Source organism: Lithobates pipiens, unplaced genomic scaffold (genome assembly GCF_037356315.1).
Source record: "Lithobates pipiens isolate NorthernLeopardFrog02 unplaced genomic scaffold, aLitPip1_a1.2 Scaffold_16, whole genome shotgun sequence".
NCBI classification, from domain to species: Eukaryota; Metazoa; Chordata; class Amphibia; order Anura; family Ranidae; genus Lithobates; species Lithobates pipiens.
The window spans coordinates 405,851,360-405,872,368 of record NW_027507748.1 but is presented as its reverse complement, the minus strand read 5'-3'; the positions used below and the strand labels follow the sequence as shown (position 1 = coordinate 405,872,368).

Sequence of the window (21,009 nt, the reverse complement as noted above, 5' to 3'; positions counted from 1 at the left end):
GAAAAATCTTACACACAGCAGGGAGCAGTGATAAAAATTTAGCCACAGTGGCCCTTGTGGTGGGATAACTATTATGCAACATAACTGAACCAGAACTTGCGGAATGTTTGCAAAGAAAGTTGATCTGGAGTCATGCAATGCGGACTTGCTGCAATTGTGCATCAAACTTGTGAAGCCTGACAAGTCTAGCAAGAGCTTAGCAAGTCATTTTCTAACTTGCTGCACAATTACTTCCTATCTGGGTAATGAAAAATACCTGTTTGTGCTACCACTTAAAATTCAATAAACATGCAAATGAGGTGAAAACTGGGAAACAACAATGTCAAAAAGAGACAAATAATTCCACAGTAGCGCACTAATTAATCTACAAATCTCCTAAATATTAAAATCAACATAAAAGGCCTATACATAATAAAAAGTGTCCATATACTATAGCATATCCAAAAAATATATGCTAACATATGCAAATCAATATGGTAATACAGTCCAACTAAAATGATGAAAAAATAGTGTGATGAGCTTTATTCTTAAGGCATGGAAATGGCACACATCTCTTTGGTGAAGGATTTTGGTGGATCAACAGATTTCGTTTCACACTATTTTTTCACGGACACTTTTTATTATGTATGGGCCTTTTATGTTGATTTTAATATTTAGGAGATTAATTAGTGTGCTACTGTGGAATTATTTGTCTCTCTTTCACATTTACACTTATTTCATCTCATTTGACATGTTTGTTAGATAGAACCCACGTCTAAAGTTGTAACAAAGTGTATAACCCTAAAGCATAACTAAAGCCAATGTGCAATTCAAATAGATCATACATTTACAAATGCCTAAAATATTAATAAGGACAAATATTAATGTTAACCACTTGATGATTTGAACCTAGTAGATACCGTATATACTCGAGTATAGGCCGACCCGAATATAAGCCGAGGCCCCCAATTTACCCCCAAAAAACTGGAAAACTTATTGACTCGCGTATAAGCCGAGGGTGAGACATGGCTGTCCATCCCTGTGTGTCCGTCCATCCCTGTGTGTGTGTCCGTCCATCCATCCCTGTGTGTGTGTCCGTCCATCCATCCCTGTGTGTGTATCCATCCATCCATCCATCCCTGTGTGTGTGTGTGTGTGTGTGTGTGTATCCATCCATCCATCCATCCCTGTGTGTGTGTGTGTGTGTGTGTGTGTATCCATCCATCCATCCCTGTGTGTGTGTGTGTGTGTGTGTGTGTGTGTGTGTGTCCATCCATCCATCCATCCCTGTGTGTGTGTCCGTGCAGCCTTGTGTGTGTGTCCAGCCTACCTGTGTCCCGAGCCTCCGTCCCGAGCCGCCGTCGTCCCGAGCCTCCTCCGTCCCGAGCCTCCTCCATCCCGTGCCTCCTCCGTCCAGTGCCTCCTCCGTCCCGTGCCTCCTCCGTCCCGTGCCTCCTCCGTCCCGTGTCGTGCCGATGGATCGCCGCTCCAGGATCGCCGCTCTTCTCGGCGGCCATTCTACAATTCAAAAGCCGCGCCTCCGCCTGTGATAGGCGGAACACTCAATTTCCCAGCAGCCTGTGTTCCGCCTATCACGGACATCGTCTCATCCTCGTCCGTAGTACGAGGATGAGCGGATGTCCGTGATAGGCGGAACACTGACTGCTGGGAAATTCAGTGTTCCGCCTATCACAGGCGGAGGCGGAGAAGGAGGCGCGGCTTTTGAATTTTAATGTCCGCCGTCTGTCTGCTCGATACGCTGATCGAGCAGTCAGACAGCGGTGACTCGAGTATAAGCCGAGGGGGCACTTTCAGCCTCAAAAAAGAGGCTGAAAATCTCGGCTTATACTCGAGTATATACGGTAAATAAAAAAATAGGATTTTTATATACAGCTTACCTGTAAAATCCTTTTCTTGAGAGTACATCACGGGACACAGGAGCTCATTACATAGTGGGTTATATAGGCACCTCTGGTGATTGGACACTGGTTAACCCCAATTAAGGAGAATGTTTCCCCTATATAACCCCTCCCATATGGGAGGCACCTCAGTTTTGTAGCAAAACAATAGGAAACCACGTAAAACCCAAGAGGGGCGGGAGCCCTGTGTCCCGTGATGTACTCTCAAGAAAAGGATTTTACAGGTAAGCTGTATATAAAAATCCTATTTTCTTGATCATACATCACGGGACACAGGAGCTCATTACATAGTTGGATGTCCCAAAGCAATGCTCGGATTGAGGGGAGGGAGACACAGATCATAATTATAGACCGCCATGGGCCGGAGGACCTAAACTGCAGCCTGCAGTACACTGCGCCCAAAGGCGATATCCTCTTGCCCTCTGACATCCACCTGATAGAATCCTGTGAATGTGTGGACTGATCACCAAGTTGCAGCCTTACAGATCTGAGCCAGGGAGGCCTGGTGATGCACTGCCCAAGAAGCACTTACAGCCCTAGTAGAGTGCGCTTTCACTTGAAAAGGAGGGATTTTCCCTTTAACACTATAGGCCTGAGAAATAATCTGTCTAATCCACCTTGAGAGAGTGGATTTTGATGCCGCCTGGTCCTTCCTAGGGCCTTCCGGCAAAATAAATAATTGCCCTAACCACATCCAAAGTGTGCAAAGATTCTTCTGACCCTCTTTATGTGGGTCCGGAAAAAAGGATGGTAGGATTACATCTTGATTCAAATGGAATCCCGAAACCACCTTAGGTAGAAAGGACCTGTTGGGGCGCATGACCACCCGGTCCTTATGAACAATTAGATACGGCTCTTTGCTGGAGAGAGCTGCTAGTTCTGACACTCTTCTAGCCGTGGATATGGCTACCAAGAAAACCAATTTTTTGGTCAAAAGAACTAATGAAGCCAGATGCAAAGGTTCAAAAGGTTGCCCCTGCAAAGCCGAGAGAACCAAATTCAGATCCCATGGGCATACCGGAGGTTTGACTGGTGGCTTTATCCGCATAGCCCCCTGGATGAAAGCCCGCACCAGGGAATGCGATGCAAGTGGCTTCTGAAAAAACACTGACAAGGCCGAAATCTGCACCTTTATAGTGCTTACGGCCAAATTCATTTCTAGGCCTGACTGGAGGAAGGCCAAGATCCTGCTAATGACATACTTTCTAGGATGCCATTCCCTGAGTTCACACCAGGAAACATATGCCCTCCAGATTTTGTAGTAAATAAGCCTGGAGGCCGGCTTTTTGGCATTAACCAGAGTAGAAAGGACTGGCCCGAAAGCCCACGGTCTCTCAGAATGTGGGTCTCAGCAGCCAAACCGTCAAATTCAGACTGTGTAAAGCAGGATGGTAAATTGGACCCTGTGAGAGCAGATCTGGCCGGAGAGGGAGGATCCACGGCCTGCCTACTGCCAACTTCATGATCTCTGCGGACCACGGTCGCCTGGGCCAAGCCGGGGGTACCAAAAGAACCGATTTTGTCTCCCTCTTGATTCTTCCCAGGAACCGCGACAGAAGCGGGCACGGGGGAAGGCATAAATCAGATTGTACTGATCCCAGGGAACTGTCAGAGCATCTGACCCCTGAGCAAGTGTATCTCTTGTTCTTGACACAAATTTGTCCCGTTTTCTGTTGAACCTGGATGCAAACAGATCTATGTCTGGAGTACCCCACCTGCGACATATGTCCCAAAACATGTCAGGGTGCAGAGCCCATTCTCCTGGGCACAACTGCTCAGAAAATCCGCCTGCCAATTTTCCACTCCTGGAATGAAGACTGCAGAAAGGCACGGAACATGCTTTTCTGCCCAGACAAGTATGCGATTCACCTCTTTTTGCGCAACCAGACTCCTGGTACCACCCTGGTGATTGATATAGGCCACTGCTGTGGCATTGTCGGACTGAACCCGAACAGGGAGACCCCATAGTCTGGAAGACCACTTTATGAGAGCCATATAAACTGCCCGGATCTCCAAGACATTTATGGGCAATAGCTTCTCGATCGCAGACCATTTCCCCTGCGAGCACGTCTCCTCCAACACTGCTCCCCAGCTTGTCAGGCTGGCATCTGTCGTAATAACCTTCCATGGAAGAGGAAGAAAAGTTTTGCCTTTCAGCAAATTCTCAGTTTGTAACCACCAGACGAGACTCTTGCGTGTCCCTGGGGATAGACGCATAGGAAGATCCAAGGATTAGGGCTTCCTGTTCCAAGCCGCAAGGATGCATCTTTGCAGAGGTCTTGAGTGGAACTGGGCAAATGGAACGGCCTCAAAGGAGGCGACCATTTTCCCTAACAGTCTCATGCACAACCGAATGGGGGAAGATCTCCTGCCCAGAATTAGGCGCACCAAATCCCCGATGGCCAAGGCTTTTGGCCTTGGAAGAAACACCTTGCCCTGAGCGGTGTCGATAAACATACCCAGGTATTCCAACCTGGTAGCAGGCTGTAGGGACGACTTTTCTAGGTTTATAATCCAACCTAGGCGTTCCAGGTAGGGCTGAAACGATTAATCAATATTAACGATAATAATCGATAATGAAAATCGTTGTCAACGATTTTCATTATCGATTAGTTGGTCCGCACCATGCGATCGGGCCGCGGCCTTTCCTAAGGCTTCGGCCTAGCTCTGGAGCTGGTGGCCATCTTGGTACACCCGGTGGCGGCGAGCTGCGCGCTGACGTCACCCCCAGCGCGGCGTTCAGCCTGTGTCAGCCAAAGTGAAGGAATTCTGGAGGAGTCACGCTGGATGCCTTGCCTGCCCTCATTCAAAACTTCTTTTATGCAGGTACCACTACATTTATTACCTAATCTAACCTAATAACTAACTACTATCTATTAGATAGGATTAGATAATAACTAACTACTATCTATGCCTTTCCACTTGCTCGGCACAGCCACATTGTTGATTTAAATAAAAGGTACAACACTATCTCTCCCCCCCAATAAAATGCAGCTTATTACAAGCATAAAAACATAGCATATCACTGACGATTTGTGCCAATAGGCATCCCGGGACTCATCATGGCGGTCTGTTTGGAGGAACTTTGATCGGTGGTGAGCTTGGCGCAAATCATCAGTGATATGCTGACTATGTTTTTATGCTTGTAATAAGCTGCATTTTACTGTGTCATCAATACTGGCGGGGACACGTGTGTGTGTATATATATTTCTCCCCTTTTTCAGTTTTTTTTTTATCCGATTAATCGAAAAAATTATCGGCCGATTAATCGATTATGAAAATAATCGTTAGTTGCAGCCCTAGTTCCAGGTGTTCTAGCGTTCTGTAAACACTGTGGTTCAGGAACGCTACTGTTTTCTCCATGAGGAGCAAGTTGTCTAGATAAGCCATGACGGCTATACCCTGAGCTCTTAGGTTTGCCAAGAGAGGGTCCAGAAACTTTGTGAAGACTCGAGGGGCCGTAGCGAGCTCGAACGGCAAGGCCACAAATTGAAAATGGCGCCGCTCTACCGCGAACCTTAGATACTTTTGGTGTGCGGGAAATATTGGCACATGGAGATATGCATCCTTGATGTCTATTGATGCCATAAACTCCCCCCCTTGCAAGGAGGAGACCACAGTGCGAATTGACTGCATTCGGAAGGACCGGATGCGTAAAAAACGGTTCAGATCCTTCAGATCCAGGATAGGTCTGACACTTCCATTTGGCTTCAGAACGGTGAAGAGATTTGAGTAAAACCCTGAACCCTGTTCTTTTGGGTCCACTTCTACTATCACCCCCTGGGATAGTAAGTGATCTAAGGCCAGAAATAGCGGTTTTTGCTTTACTGGGTCCCTGGGGATCCTTGACCTTAGAAAGCGAGAAGGTGGAATCTCCTGAAACTCTAGCTTGTAGCCCAGAGATACCAAAGAGATCACCCACTTGTCCCGGATCTCTTCCCGCCAGGCTTCCGCAAACTGCCGAAGCCTTCCCCCCACTCGGCCGAGCGGGGGCGCCCCTTTACAAGGAAGCTTTTGGGCTCTGCTTGGCAGGCTTTCGCCTCCAAGTCTTTTTCTGCCCCTGGGCCCAGCCCTGAGCCTTTCCTGTAGAGGGGGGTTGAGAAGACCGTCACCACTGCTTAGAGCTTGATGCTCCGGGAGAGAGAGAACGCCTAAATGATGGACGTTTGCTCCTTTTGACTGGAAGGAGAGTAGATTTACCCCCTGAAATTTTTTGGATGAATTTGTCTAATTCTTCTCCAAACAAACGTTCCCCTTTAAACGGAAACCCAATCAAATGCTTCTTGCATGATAGCTCAGCTGCCCAATTCTTTAGCCATAGGGCCCTTCGCATGTGTACCAACAGGAGAAACAAACGAGATGCTTGTTGGACAGAATCCAAAATCGCATCAATCATGAGACACAGAATTTGAGGTATTTCTGCATAATTCTCCACTTCCTCACTGGGAAGGAGGCCAAGCATCTGCTTAACCTGTTCCTCGAGGAACTGACACAACCCCACGGCTGCGACTGTAGGTTGCACTACAACGCCAGTCATGGAAAAGGAGGCTTTTAATAATGTTTCCAACCTCTTATCAGTTGGATCTTTAAATACCTGAGCATTATCCAATGGACAGGTCAGGTTTTTATTCACACAAGAAACAGCCGCATCGACAGATGGGACCCCTCATTTCTTGGTTTAACTTTCCTCCAGAGGATAATGCATAGAAAACCTTTTAGGAGGAGCAAACAGTTTATCGGGATGTCCCCAATCCTCATACATCAATTTATCCATTAAGGGATGAATTGGAAAGGAAAAAGCAGTCTGTGGGACTTTCCTGACTCCCAGGGAAGAAACAAAGGACGTAGCGACTTCAGCAGCAGGCATTCTGAATGTGGTACGCACCAATTCAGTATAATACTGCACCTGTTTTCTGAGCGCCTGGGAGGAGGGGACTCTCTCCTCTTCCTCTGATTCCTCCAACTGCTCAAGATCCCTGTCCTAAGATAGGGATCTCTCTTCATTGTCAGAAGAATCATCTGAAAGAGGAATCTCAGCAGAGGAGGGGATCTACCCCTTTTCCTGCTATCTTTCAGGGAAGCAGAAATAAAATTCATGATTCTCCCTGCAAAACCCTCCAATGTAGCCCTAAGTGACGTATACCGGGGCTGAGACATTAGGAGAGGCTGCAAAACCTGACAGGGGCACTGACTCATCATGTGAGGCTGGCTCCAATCTTGCAGGGGGGGATGGTAACTTACAGGCATTTTTAGAACCCCTGGACCTAGGCGGTGATTTACCAGTGCCCTTGTTATCTCCCCCTGAGACCCTCTTACGAGGAGACATAGTCCTAAGCTACAAAGCAGAGGTACTAGTATAAAGTGCAATCACTGTTGTGCTTAAAGTCTCACAATAAATATATATGCTTAATACTGCACAACCTGATGCTGAGTAGGTGTCTAAGTTTGCCTGGATCCAATCCCTTGGGATGCTTACTGCCCACAGCTCCTGTGTCTCACACTTACAGCCCGCTGACGCTCTGGGCTTTTAAAACTGCCGCCTGGCGCCTGCGCAGTACAGCGCCGTGCACTTTTACAACCACACTCCCCTCTCCTCCATTAGCCCGGGAGCGCGCTCGGCCAGGTACCATACTATCTTGGGAGTCAAATATCGGCCCGAGATATGGATCCGGTTTGTTGTAGCCCTTAGGCCCCCGCAGGGACCTGCACAGAGCTTTCTTCATAGCACATGTTTTACGTGACCAACCACCATAGACACTGGCGAAAAAACTGAGGTGCCTCCCATATGGGAGGGGTTATATAGGGGAGGAATTCTCCTTAAAGCGGTTTTGTACCTAAAATTTTTTCTTCTTCTTATTTAAAGCACATGCTAACATACTTACAGTAATGAACACTTAAATAAAATATTATTCAGTACTTACCTTATATTTCTGATGTTTGTGCTGACTTCCGGGCTGGAGTAGGCGTGGTTATCGGCCTCGCAATGGTCCCTGGGAAAATTCTAAGCTATTTCCCAAGAATCCATGGGGGACATAGTAATGCCGAAATCTTGTGAGATTTCGGAAGGAGGACACGGGTCACGTGACGAGGGCGTGTCCGAAATTACGAAAAACTTCCGGGGACGCCGCCCGTTGTGATGGCAACAAGAAACTTTTACAGCGCTGCTCACTGCTATCAGTGAGCATGCGCGAGATGGAGCGGTGGATGCTGGGAGCCGAGCGTCATAGAATATAGGAAGTAAATGCCTGTGGGCTTCAGACGCCTACAGTAAAAATGGAAACCACCGGACTGCTTTTTTAAAAGTTATCCAAAGCAAAAAAATCGTCACGCCGGGGGTCAAAAACACACCGATCGTGAATGCTAAGAGACGGTAGGAATCGCCCACCAGTGACACAGGTAAGAAAAAAACAAAACCGCAGCGGAATCCCGCTTTAATTGGGGTTAACCAGTGTCCAATCACCAGAGGTACCTATATAACCCACTATGTAATGAGCTCCTATGTCCTGTGATGTATGATCAAGAAAAGGTTGTTTTGCCATCTTTCTAAAGACTATAAACTAATAACTAGAACTTTTAAAAATGGGTGCAATTGCGCACTGTTATGTTGTGCTATTGAGTGCTATAAGACTCACACCTATACACACTCTCTAAATTTGTAGCAATGTACAAAATTATATTCAAAAGGGGTACCCCGCTCCCAAATGCAAACCTTTAAATTTAAAATATGTTTGCATAGCAATTTTCAAACTCAGGATATGATATAAAACCATATATAACATTAACGAAACAAAACAAACAATGCATCAGTCCATAAAGTGTCCTTTGGTATGAATTTGTTTGCATATGCTCAATCTTTAAAAAGAAAAAAAAACAGGCTAATGTTCACATATACAAACGACTACTTCCTTAAAATGGTTGTAAACCCTTACAAACCACTTTTCACTACAGGTAAGCCTATAATAAGGCTTACTTGTACCTACCGTGGATATCTCCTAAACCTGCACGGCTTAGGAGATATCCTCTGTATCAGCATGTGCCAACATCATCGGCACATGCGCACTAAAGCAACGGCACAAATGTTCGTGAGTGATCACTTCAGTGCCAATGAATTCCTCCTATATAAAGTGCTTCTTTTATAAAGTGCTTCTTTTATCCACTAAACAAGTCACTTCACCACCACCTGCTGCAATTGCCACTCACCAGATAAATCTGTATATGGGCCTTGAGTTCATTTAGGATAACCACTCCATTAAGGATTTCACCAACAGCCTTTCCAAGCAGTATGTAAAGAGCCTCTTGCGCTAATTGTTTCTCATAAAGATATATAAATAGCAATCATATTGTAGTATGTAATCAAAAATGTATTTAAAAGGTAAAAAAGCAAAGTTTAAACTCACATGCCCCTGTGCCTATGCTGGCACCAAGCATATCCAGCCGTGTACGTGGGGATGGGGTTCAGGTCTATCACCCTATCACTCCTATCCCCTCCAAATAGCGGCGTGCGTCACACAACCTCGGAGTGCGTTCCAAGCCTCGTTTTTCGTTGTACCGGAAGTGATGGAACGGAGTTCCCAGCAGCCTCTACGTGTTTTGCAAATTGTCTTGAGTCATCAGGAAGCGCTATAATTAGTGCAATCCATATTAAACATATACTTTTTAGAATTTGTTTACTTATACAGTGACATTCATATTAGATTGCAGCAAACTAAGATATAATCTGTTGGTTCCTTTTTGCACCGGTAGTCCACTGTTTTTCATAGGAAAGTGTGTAGGCCAATGGCAACCCCTTTAGTCTCTTTCAGAGGGTTAGAGCTAAAGAGGTATTTAGTATAATAACTTTATGTGTAGTATGGTGCCTTATTGTCCAGAAACGAGTCCCCAGGAGGAGAAGAATATGGGTTTTCATTTAATGCCATTTATAAAGTATTTGAGAGTGTTTGTGCACAGAATTAAGATCTCTAGCATTCAACAAGCCAAAATGTATTTCAGTCATATAAAATGTACCTAATGGGTAAAGCAATAGTAATATCTAACAAACAGAGCCCTCTGATCCCTCCTGTATTGAATTGTATTGTAACTGTACTGTCTGCCCTCATGTTGTAAAGTGCTGTGCAAACTTGGCATTATATAAATCCTGTATAATAATAATAAAAATAATAAAAGGGACTGCCTGAAATAAAAGTAAAGTAGGTGGAAAGACATGGAGAGGATCAGAAGACGAGAAAGAAGTTGAAAGCAAATAGAAGAAAAAGGAAAAACACAAGCACAAAAAACAGTGTAGAAAAACAATCCTCAAGCTCCATTGGGCCTAAATAAGGTCTCAAAGCCAATCGGTGTGGGAAGAGTGGAAACGGGGCTCATGGGAAGTCCTGTCTGCTAGGAAAATTGCCTATAAAGGGGTTACATTATTAAACAGCTCCTTGGGGATGTTAAATAAATCTCAGGGAGCACAAAACACATTAGGTCCTGTGGCGGTGTTAGTGTTAAGAAAAAAAGGCCTCAACATGGTGGTCAGGCTTTGAATATACAGTTTACATACCCTGGCAGAATTTATGATTTTTTGGCCTTTTTTTAGAGAATATGAATTATAACACAAAAACTTTTCTTTCACTCATGGTTGTTGTTTGGCTGAAGTTTGGTGTTTGGATCAAGTCATTTATTATCAATCAACCATGTTTACTCTTTTTAAATCATAATGACAACAGAAACTACCCAAATGACCCTGATCCAAAGTTTACATACCCTGGTGATTTTGGCCTCATAACATTCACTCAAGTTGACAAAGGGGTTTTAATGACTATTAAAGGTAACCATCCTCACCTGTGATCTGTTTGCTTGTAATCAGTGTGTGTATAAAAGGTCAATGAGTTTCTGGACTCCTGACAGACCCTTGCATCTTTCATTCAGTGCTGAATTGATGTTTCTGAAATCTGAGTCATGGGGAAAGCAAAAGAATTGTCAAAGGATCTGCGGGAAAAGGTAGTGTAACTGTATAAAACAGGAAAGGGATATAAAAAGATATCCACGTAATTGAGAATGCCAATCAGCAGTTTTCAAACTCTAACCAAGAAGTGGAAAATGAGGGGTTCTGTTGAAACCAAACCACGGTCAGGTAGACTAACTAAAATTTCCACAACTGCCACAACTGCCAGGAAAATTGTTCAGGATGCAAAGAAAAACCTACAAATGACTTTAAGTGCAATACAGGAATCTCTGAAAACATGTGGTGTGGCTGTTTCAAGATGTACAATAAGGAAGCACTTGAAAGATGAGCTGCATGGTCGGGTCGCCAGAAAAAAGCCATTACTACGCAAGTATCCGCTTACAATATGCAAAACAGCACAGACGAGCCTCAAACCTTCTGGCACAGTCATTTGGAGTGATGAGACCAAAATTTAGCTTTTCGTCCTCAACCATAAACACTATATTTGGAGAGCAGTCAACAAGACCTATGATGAAAGGTAAACAATTCCTACTGTGACACACGTAGGTGGATTGCTGATGTTTTGGGGATGTGTGAGCTACAAAGGCACAGCTAATTTGGTCAAAAGTGATGGCAAAATGAATGCAGTATGTTATCAAAAAATACTGGAGGAACATTTGCATTCATCAGCCAGAAAGCTGAGCATGGGACGTACTTGGACATTCCTATATGACAATGATCCAAAACACAAGGCCAAGTCGACCTGTCATTTGGCTACAGCAGAATAAAGTGAAGGTTCTGGAGTGGCCATCTCAGTCTCCTGACCTCAATATCATTGAGTTAGGGAGATCTCAAACGTGCAGTTCATGCAAGACACCCCAAGAATTTACAGGAACTGGAGGCTTTTTGCCCAGAGGAATGGGCAGCTTTACCATCTGAGAAGATAAAGAGCCTCATCCACAAATACCACAAAAGACTTCAAGCTGTCATTGATGTTAAAGGGAGCAATACACGGTATTAAGAACTGGGGTATGTAAACTTTTGATCGGGGTAATTTGGCTAGTTTCTGTTGTCATTATGATTTAAAAAGAGTAAACACAGTTGATTGATAATAAATGGCTTCAGTCAAACACTAACCATGAGTGAAAAAAGTTTGTGTTATCATTCAGATTCTCTTAAAAATGTCCAAGAAATCATAAATTCTGTCAGGGTATGTGAACTAATGAGCACAACTGTATATACTAGCATGTATCAAGGTTGTCTTACTCATCTGTGACAAGACAGAAAATGTGATAGCATGTGATAATTGCAATGAGAAGCAGACAAGTGTGCAATACCCATTAGGTCCAGTAGGTGGAGCTGATATCAAGAGAATGTCTCAGCATCTGGTCAGGTAATTAAGATATGCAATACAAAGTAACAGGAATGTATTTTCATGCATAATAAATCATAAAGCACTATAACAGGTGTCAGGAACCCTTTTGGTTGAGAGAGCCATGAACGCCTCATATTTTAAAATGTAATTCTGTGAGAGCCATACAATATGTTTAAAACTAAATACAAGTAATTGTGTGCATTTTATGTAAGACCAACACTTTTAAAGTACAAAAAGTCTCTCAATTCCTTTTAATAACGTTGTTATGCTGTTGCTAACCAATGATGAATAAAGTACTTCTTACCATTAATACGACTTCTGGTGCTGCATGGTTTTGCTGATGGCTTTGTAGTCTGGTTGATATGTGGTGAGGTTAAAGCGGGAGTCCGTCGGGACTCCGCGTTTTTTTTTTTTTAAAAGCCAGCAGCTACAAATACTGCAGCTTCTGACTTTTAAAATAGTGACACTTACCTGTCCAGCGCGCCCGCGATGTCGGCACCCGAAGCCGATCTCTCGATCGTCTCTCGGGTGCTGCCGCCGCCATCTTGGGTATGGGAATCAGGAAGTGGAGCCTTTCGGCTTAATTTCCCGGTTCCCTACTGCGCATGCGCGAGTCGCGCTGCGCAATAAGGATGGACCCGCTGCCTCTGGGATCTGTGTGTTTCCCAGCAGGCAGCGGGGGGACTTTCGGAAAGGGGCGTAATCTACGCCCCTTTCCACAGAGAGCTATCCCGGAAGTGGGTGCAGATACCTGTACTGTACAGGTACCTGCACCCCCTCCCCCCTGAAAGGTGCCAATTGTGGCGCCGGAGGGGGGGAGGGTTCCGATGAGCGGAAGGTCCACTTTAGGGTGGACCTCCGCTTTAAGCTTCATACAGGCGTTGAGACTTCCATCCGTAAAACGTGATCGTAGGTTGGTCTTAATGTTCTTTAGATGTGAGAAAGACTGCTCACATGCATATGTAGAGCCAAACATTGTCAGTACAGCAATACTCACACACTGCAGTGTGTGGTATGTGACAGGAAGCGTGTTCCCTTTTTTTTGACAATCCGCTGGTCCGCAGGTTGAAGTTTTTTTAATATCCACATCTCCCCCACTGTAATATCCATATCTCCCCACATCTCTCCCACTGTAATATCCATATCTCCCCACATCTCCCCCACTGTAATATCCATATCTCCCCACATCTCTCCCACTGTAATAGCCACATCTTCCCTATGATTGTCTGCTTGCTTACCACTACACAAGCAGGCAGATCCACGAACAGTTGAGGCGGGTGATGATGACATCAGCGCGCCGCCGCCGGGTGTACCAAGATGGCCGCTGCTCCAGAGCTAGGCCGAAACCACGGCCTTTCCTATGGGCTCAATCCGCGGATCGGCACACCACGCGTTCTGCGGATTGAGAGGCGAGAGCCAGATGCAGCCATCAAAAGAGCCTCATCTGGCTCGCGAGCCATAGGTTCCCGACCCCTGCACTATAATGTATAATCTCATCAGAGATTACCTGATAAGGACAGTAGACTTTAAACAACATCAAAATACAGCAATTATTTCTGCAAATAAATATTTATGATTTTGTGTCTCTAACAAAAGTGCAATTTCCTTCCAGGTTTCTGTGAACAGAAATCACGTTTTGGAGTATCGTCACAGAATTCCCATCCAACGAGTCAATAATCTGTCAATAAATGGCTGTGTCAGTTTATCTTGTGTTGATATACAAGCTCCAGGGGTAAGTGTCTGTACCTTTCTGCATTTCATTTTACATACAATCACTAACAGTATTATTCTTACATTCATTCACATTTATTTCATAAATAAATATAATATAATAATATTGTATATTTTTTTTTCTAGGGAGGATTTCCTCCTCAACAATTTCCAGGTGGAGTAATGTACAATGTAAGCATTTCATATTTAATTGTGCTTAAGATGCAAGCCTCCACTGCAGTTGAAGCCTCAGTCTCTATGAAGCCTGCAGCCTCCACTGTACTGGGAGCCTATGCTGCACCCACAATCTCCACTGCATTTACAGTCTGAACCTCTGCATCTGCAGCCTCTGCACCTACAGCTGTAGGCCTCTGTTGCACCCACAGACTTAGCCTCTTCTGCATCTTCCCTGCACCTGCAGCCTCAAGCCTTCACTGTGCCTCCACTGCAACTGCAGTTTCAAGCCTCCTTCTGCTTCCAGCTACCCACTGTTGCCCAACTTTCTTATGCTCCTGTTTCTCATTACCCAAAACCTATGCTCCTTTGCGTCTGCTAAATATCTGTTGCGTGACCTGTGGGTGGCCAGCAGCTAAGCCCAAACTCTTGTGAGGGGGTCCCTGGCAGAATACCAGCTACCTATTAGATTCTACTCTCACAGGAAGCAGCTATACAGTGAAGCTGGGTCCACACCTCAACTTGTGACAAAGGTATAGTTGTCTCTGAAACAGAAATAAGAGTGGAAATGTTTTAATGGGGACCCCTCTTCTAAAGACAGAAATTTCCCCTCACTTTTAAGAGATGTTGCCTTACTTACTGTTTTGTGTCTGGGACAGGAAGTGATGGGAAATCTTTCCAATGGGTCATAGACAGAGAAAAAAAATTGACAGGGGTTTTAACTATTCCCTACTCTATTCAAAAAAATTTTGGCTTAAGGTAAATTTTCTTTAAGTCACTAGTATTGGCATAACAAGGACTGCGGTAGCAGTGAAAATTTAACCTAGATTAAGTGGCAGTGGACTGCAGCACAGATATGTCAGCATCCACCATAGTTGTTCATTGAGGCGTCATTTAAAATGAATAGTAATGCAGCTCACCACACAGAGGGGCTTGCATTAACATTAGCGCAACACATAGCTATGAAGCTAGCCTTTTTGTTTAGGGTTTTTGAAGCTGTCTATATTTATGCTATACCATGCTTACTATCCCATACATACACTATAATTATCTATTTTTGGATTTCTGCTCATATTATAAATATCTAACATAGGGTTATGCACAGTATGCTAATAGTATTTTGTACTTTTGTCATCTTTGTTTCAGCCAGCATTCCCCCCACAGTCATTTCCTGGAAGCAATGTAAGATTATATATATATTGCAAATTATTTGATAAGTCATCACGTAAGCCATATACTAACGAAACCACTTAGCAATTTTAGGCAGTTGGAGAAAGTTGAGGTTAAATTATATGTGTATGTTTTGCTCATTATAAGAAATATTGTTAATATTTGGGGTGATTTTTGGGGGGTTTGCTCAGTAATTCTATGGTCACATAGAATGCTCTCCCTGTATTATCTGGTATGTCCCCTGCCTAAATCTCTCTTGAAATCCATAGCCAGGTGCAGCCCATTGTGCCATGAAACTTTATTCAGCAAAGTGCACTTTGACTGGAGGCACTAAGGTCTGATTCACACCTATGCATTTTTTGTGCATTTTGCAGATTTGCACTACATATAGTTACATAGTAGGTTAGGTTGAAAAAAGACACAAGTCCATCAAGTCCAACCTATGTGTGTGATTATATGTCAGTATTACATTGTATATTCCTGTATGTTGTGATCGTTCAGGTGTTTATCTAATAGTTTTTTGAAACTATCGATGCTCCCCGCTGAAACCACCGCCTGTGGAAGGGAATTCCACATCCTTGCCGCTTTTACAGTAAAGAACACTCTACCACTTGCATACCGGGTCTATTCTTTCACTCCTCTCCTACATGTAAAAATCATAATTTTTTTGCTAGAAAATTACTCAGAACCCCCAAATATTGTATATGTTTTTTTAGCAGACACCCTAGGGAATAAAATAGCGGTCATTGCAACTTTTTATCTTGCATCTTGTATTTGCGCAATAGTTTTTCAAATGTTTTTTTGCGAATTTGTTTTAAAATAAATAACAAAAAACAGTAAAGTTAACCAAATTCTTTTATATGATGTGAAAGATGATGTTACGCAGAGTAAATAGATACCCAACATGTCACTCTTTAAAATTGCGCACACTCATGGACTTGCGCAAAAACTTTGGTACTTAAAAATCTCCATAGGCAACGGCTTAATTTTTTTTACAGGTTACCAGTTTAGAGTTACAGAGGAGGTCTAGTGCTAGAATTGTTGCTCACGCTGTAACGCACACAACGATACCTCACATGTGTGGTTTGAAGGGCATTTACATATGTGGGCGGGACTGACATGTGAGTTCGCTTCTGAGCGTGAGCTATCGGGGACAGGTGTTTTAAAGTTCTTTTTTTTTATTTTCTTTTTTTATTGTACTTTTTTTTTTTTTTTTTTTTTTTTACACTTTCCTTCGCGTTTTTTTTTTATCACTTTTATTCCTATTACAAGGGGTGTAAACATACCTTGTAATAGGAATGGTTCGTGTCAGGTCCTCTTTATGGAGAGATGCGGGTCAATAAGACCCCACATCTCTCCTCCAGGCTGGAAAGCATGAGATTGGAAAAAAATCTGCAATCGTGGCTTTGTTTACAACCGCGGCCCACCCGTAGCGCCATAACGTCGCGCCATAACGTCGCGCCCGGGCCTCGAACAGTCATAGAAATGACTGGTGACCATTTGGGGGGGGGGGGGGCTTCGAGGAGTAGTATTTTTTGAAGGCCTTCTCCTTTGCTTTTCTATGCATTTTTACATTGGAGTTAAGCCACCCATGATTTTTGCTCTTTTAAATTTATTTCCCAATGGGATGTACTGGCTCATGCCCTTATTTAATATGCTCTTAAAGCAAACCCATCTCTCCTCCGTGTTCTTTGTTCCTAAGATTCTATCTCAAATTATTTCTTCTACCAAGGCTCGTAGTTTAGGGAAGTTGGCTCTTTTGAAATTCAGTGTCCTTTTATTCCCCTTATGTTTCCTATTTGTGTGATTTATACTGAAGGTAAGTGACCTGTGATCACTGTTTCCTAAATTGCCCCTTTTTTCCACATCAGTGATTGGGTCTGTATTGTTGGTAATCAGTAGGTCTAGTAAGGCTTTTTTTCTACAGAACCCATGTTAAAATGGACTGGAGTGCAAATCTGCAAAATGCAAAAAGCACGTAAAATGCATAGGTGTGAATCAGGCCTAAGGCTGCATTCACACCTGAGTGTATCATTTTCAGGCAGAACATCGCTTATTTTTGCCTAGTTTTTGCCGCATTTTTGTACGGGTCAAAAGGTCACCAATGTAAAAAGGAGAAAAACACCCAAATCTGCCCAAAATTGAGCTAGAAAAAAAGCTCCAGAACTTTTTTGAGCTTCAGGCATTTGGCTTCTGGCATTTTGGAGTGGAGATGTGAACCATCTCCATAGTGAATAATTGATTTTTTTCACTCCAGCATTTTGTAGCTTTAGGCTTCAAGCTACAAAACATTCAGATGTGAATGGGGCCTTAGGGGGAGATTTACTAAAATTGGTGCACACAGCTGTACATGGTAAATAATCAGCTTCAAAATTCAGCTTGTTCAGTTAAGCTTTGAAAATAAGCCCACGTTCACATCAGCACCATTTTACAGGTCAAATCGGAGTCTATTGCCAGCAAAAGGAGCTTCTTAAATTGGTGCGACGCCGACTTTGCGCCGCCGCACTGATTTCCAAAAGTAGTTCCTGCACTACTTTTAGCAACTTCGGGGGTGATTTCAATAGACATCTGTGCATGAGCCTGCACGGATGTTTTTCAAGTTGCCCCCGAAGTCACACTGAAATGCGGCTTTGAAATTGTGTGAGTTCAGATGAACTTGCATGATTTCAAAGCCATGCTCAGTGTGAACAAGGCCTAAAACCTGATTGGTTTCTATGCACAGCTGCACCAGATTCTGAGTGCACCAGTTTTATTAAATCTCCCTCAGGCCCTGTTCACACTGATCCGACACGAAAGTTGCTGTCCGACTTCCATGCAACTTCCATGCGACTTGAATGAACAGTATCCAATTTTAATCCAACTTTGAGATGAGTGTGACTTTTCCTTTGACCAATCAAAACAATTCCTTTGATTATGGTGTGCATGAAACCTCTCGCCAAATGTATTTACAAAATGGAGTGGGGTCTCCCCCCCCCCCCCCTAATACATACAAAGTTATTTTGGTCTGGTATAGATCTTGAAGGGGAACCCCATGGCAAAATGTAAAAAAAAAAACAGCATTTTGTTTTTTTGAAATTTCCTGACCGGCACCGATCTCCTTTTCTTTCCAGGTCACAGCTCATGCGCATTTCTTTTTCGATTATATTTCTCGCATGATTCTCCTGTCTTGATTAGAAATTGCAAATTAAAATTCTTAGTTACAGTTTTCGAAGGAAAATTTGTTCAGAATTTGACCCATGTGTGACCGGCTTTAGTGTCAGAAAATTTGCTAAACAGGGCTTATGCAAAAGACACAAGTTTGCATGTTACAGTGTGGAAAGCCATGTCCTATGCATTACTGCACTTTGGAACCTCATTAGCCTTTGCACTTTCTTACTGAATAAGCCTTTATGTATACTGCTGTGCTTTGCATTTTTAGTACAGCATAGTAGTCACTGACTGAATTCCTGTTTTAACCTACGTCGACACTTGCGGAGGTGAAAACCGCTGCGGGAACCCGCAGTTCGTCCCACAGCTGCAACCACCCGCACACAAAACGCAGGATCTGCGGGCGAGTGCTATTAACCCTAATGACACACTGCTCGCACTGCGAATCACACCCGCAGTGTGCGGTTCCTGTGCCGGCTGCGTTTTTTGGATAGGTGCAGGGACCTTTTCCCTGTGTTGTGCAAGGCATGGGAGCCCATTCAATTGAATAGGCTGCTGTGCCTGCGCAAATGCAACCGGCACAGCTCACGAAGGTGTGAACCTAGCCTTAGTAAAGGTCAGTAATTAACCATTACAAAAGAATGAACCAAAAGTGGGAGCGCCACTAGTCTTTTCCTCATGGGTCATATTGTAAATAATACCCTTCTCACAAGGCTTGTCCTGTGATTAGTTTTGTTCACCTCACCCATTCAGCAAGGATTCTGATAATGCTATATGACATATATATATATATATATATATATATATATATATATATATATATATATATATATATATATATATTCATTGGCGGGAGGGACACACCTAGAAACTGTGTATGGAATAACCCCAATAATGTGCAAATGTGAAGGCAATTTTAACAATATTATTACATACATGTTAAAGTAAGAGCTCATTCTCATGTGTGGCAGCCCTTGCCACTCCTCTGACAAAGCGAACCATGGTGGATTGCTTTTCAGAGGGTGTTTGACAAGTAGAGAGGTAGCAATATGTCACTGTGTCACTGCCTGTTTTAACCTCAAAAAGGCAAAACCCCACACACTTAAATGGGTGGTAGTACCATCCACTAAATACAAGATGTAGTTTAATTTTTGCTGTGGCATGCATATAGCCCTTAAATGGCTGCATGCTGGTACGCAGTTTGGGGTTGGTAAAACCATGGCTAAACTGCCTGCTTTTACCTCCCCCTGGCTGCCAGTGTGAATAGGCCCTGAATCAGAAACACCAATGCTAAAACTTTTTTAATCTTAATTACTTTATAGAGCAGTCAGTGTAGACAAAAGGCTCAGTTCACAAAGCTAACACACCAGGATCAGTGTGGGTACAGGCAGATCAAAATTTGGCTGGTTCAGCAGGGACTGGCCAAATTTCGATCTGTGTTTGGCCCCCACTGTTCAACAACAGTCGATTGGAAAACTTGCATCGATCAGCGTCCGCAGCCACTGATCAGTGTATTCTGACAGCAGAAAGTCATGCTGTCAGAATACAATGTCTCAGTAGGGAGGATTCCTTCATCAGCTTCGCTTGTGTGGATAGGGGAATCCATTCGTTTTTTTTTTTTTTTTTTCTGCTGACTGAACAAAAAGCTAAGTATCCTTATTTATTATGACAGTTTTTTTTAGCTGAGTCTAATGAAATTTGAAAAGTACAGTCACATTGCTGATAACAGAGTGCAAACTGATTGTACAATCTCCTTAAAGTCTACCAACAAGTATGTAGTGCAAGGGCCAGTCCGATTGGATTCAAATTGATCGAATAGTTCAAGAAGGCCCTTATATTACATAGTTTTGGTAGCTTTAAAATTGATTGTACAGAAAATGTATGGTAACATGTATGGTTAGCCTTAAGCCCCATACACACTATCAGATTTTCTGCTGATTTGTGTCTTCAGATTTACCAAAACCATGTAGTGCAAGGGCCTGCCTGATTGCATACAAATTGAAACTTCTAAGATTTGACCTCATATTATATGGTTTTGGTAAAATCTGAAGGAAAAAATCAGCAGAAAATCTGATAGTGGGGGTAATTTATGAAAGGCAAATCCACTTTGCACTGCAAGTGCACTTGGAAGTGCAGTCGCTCTAAATCTAAGGAGTAGATCTGAAATGAGGGGAAGCTCTGCTGATTTTATCATCCAATCCTGTGCAAGCTAAAATGCTGTTTTTTATTTTCCTTGCATGTCCCCCTCGGATCTACAGCCACTTTACTTCCAAGTGCACTTTCAGTACAAAGTGGATTTTCCTTTAGTAAATAACCCTCAGTGTGTATGGGGCTTTAGGCAGGCCATGGACGATGCTAAATTCTTTCGCCACCCCTGCCGGCAGAAGATAGTGATTATCGCTAGCGGCTATAGCAGTTGCTAGCTATAATCACAAGTGAATCTGGCAGGCTGGTTGTACCCAAGTTGATCGATCGATGAACTTGGTGCATTTAGCCTGCCCATTAATGGTTAGAATCCTGCATGACCAGCCGAGATTCGAACGTCTATGGCATGCTTAAGGCCAGTGTTAAAGTTTTGTCAATTGAGCCTATGGTATTTAAATACATGAGCA

The 21,009-nt window shown here is 43.4% G+C and overlaps 1 protein-coding gene across 1 annotated transcript in view; it reads left to right on the top strand.

Annotated features, from left to right (window-relative positions):
- Positions 1 to 21,009, top strand: part of LGALS9 (galectin 9) — a gene marked incomplete at its 5' end in the record, with an annotated part of 32,801 nt that overhangs the window by 6,186 nt on the left and 5,606 nt on the right. Inside the window, 3 exon segments of the mRNA XM_077482402.1 lie at positions 13,809 to 13,928; positions 14,054 to 14,098; positions 15,227 to 15,262. Coding sequence (XP_077338528.1) covers positions 13,809 to 13,928; positions 14,054 to 14,098; positions 15,227 to 15,262 — 201 coding nt within the window.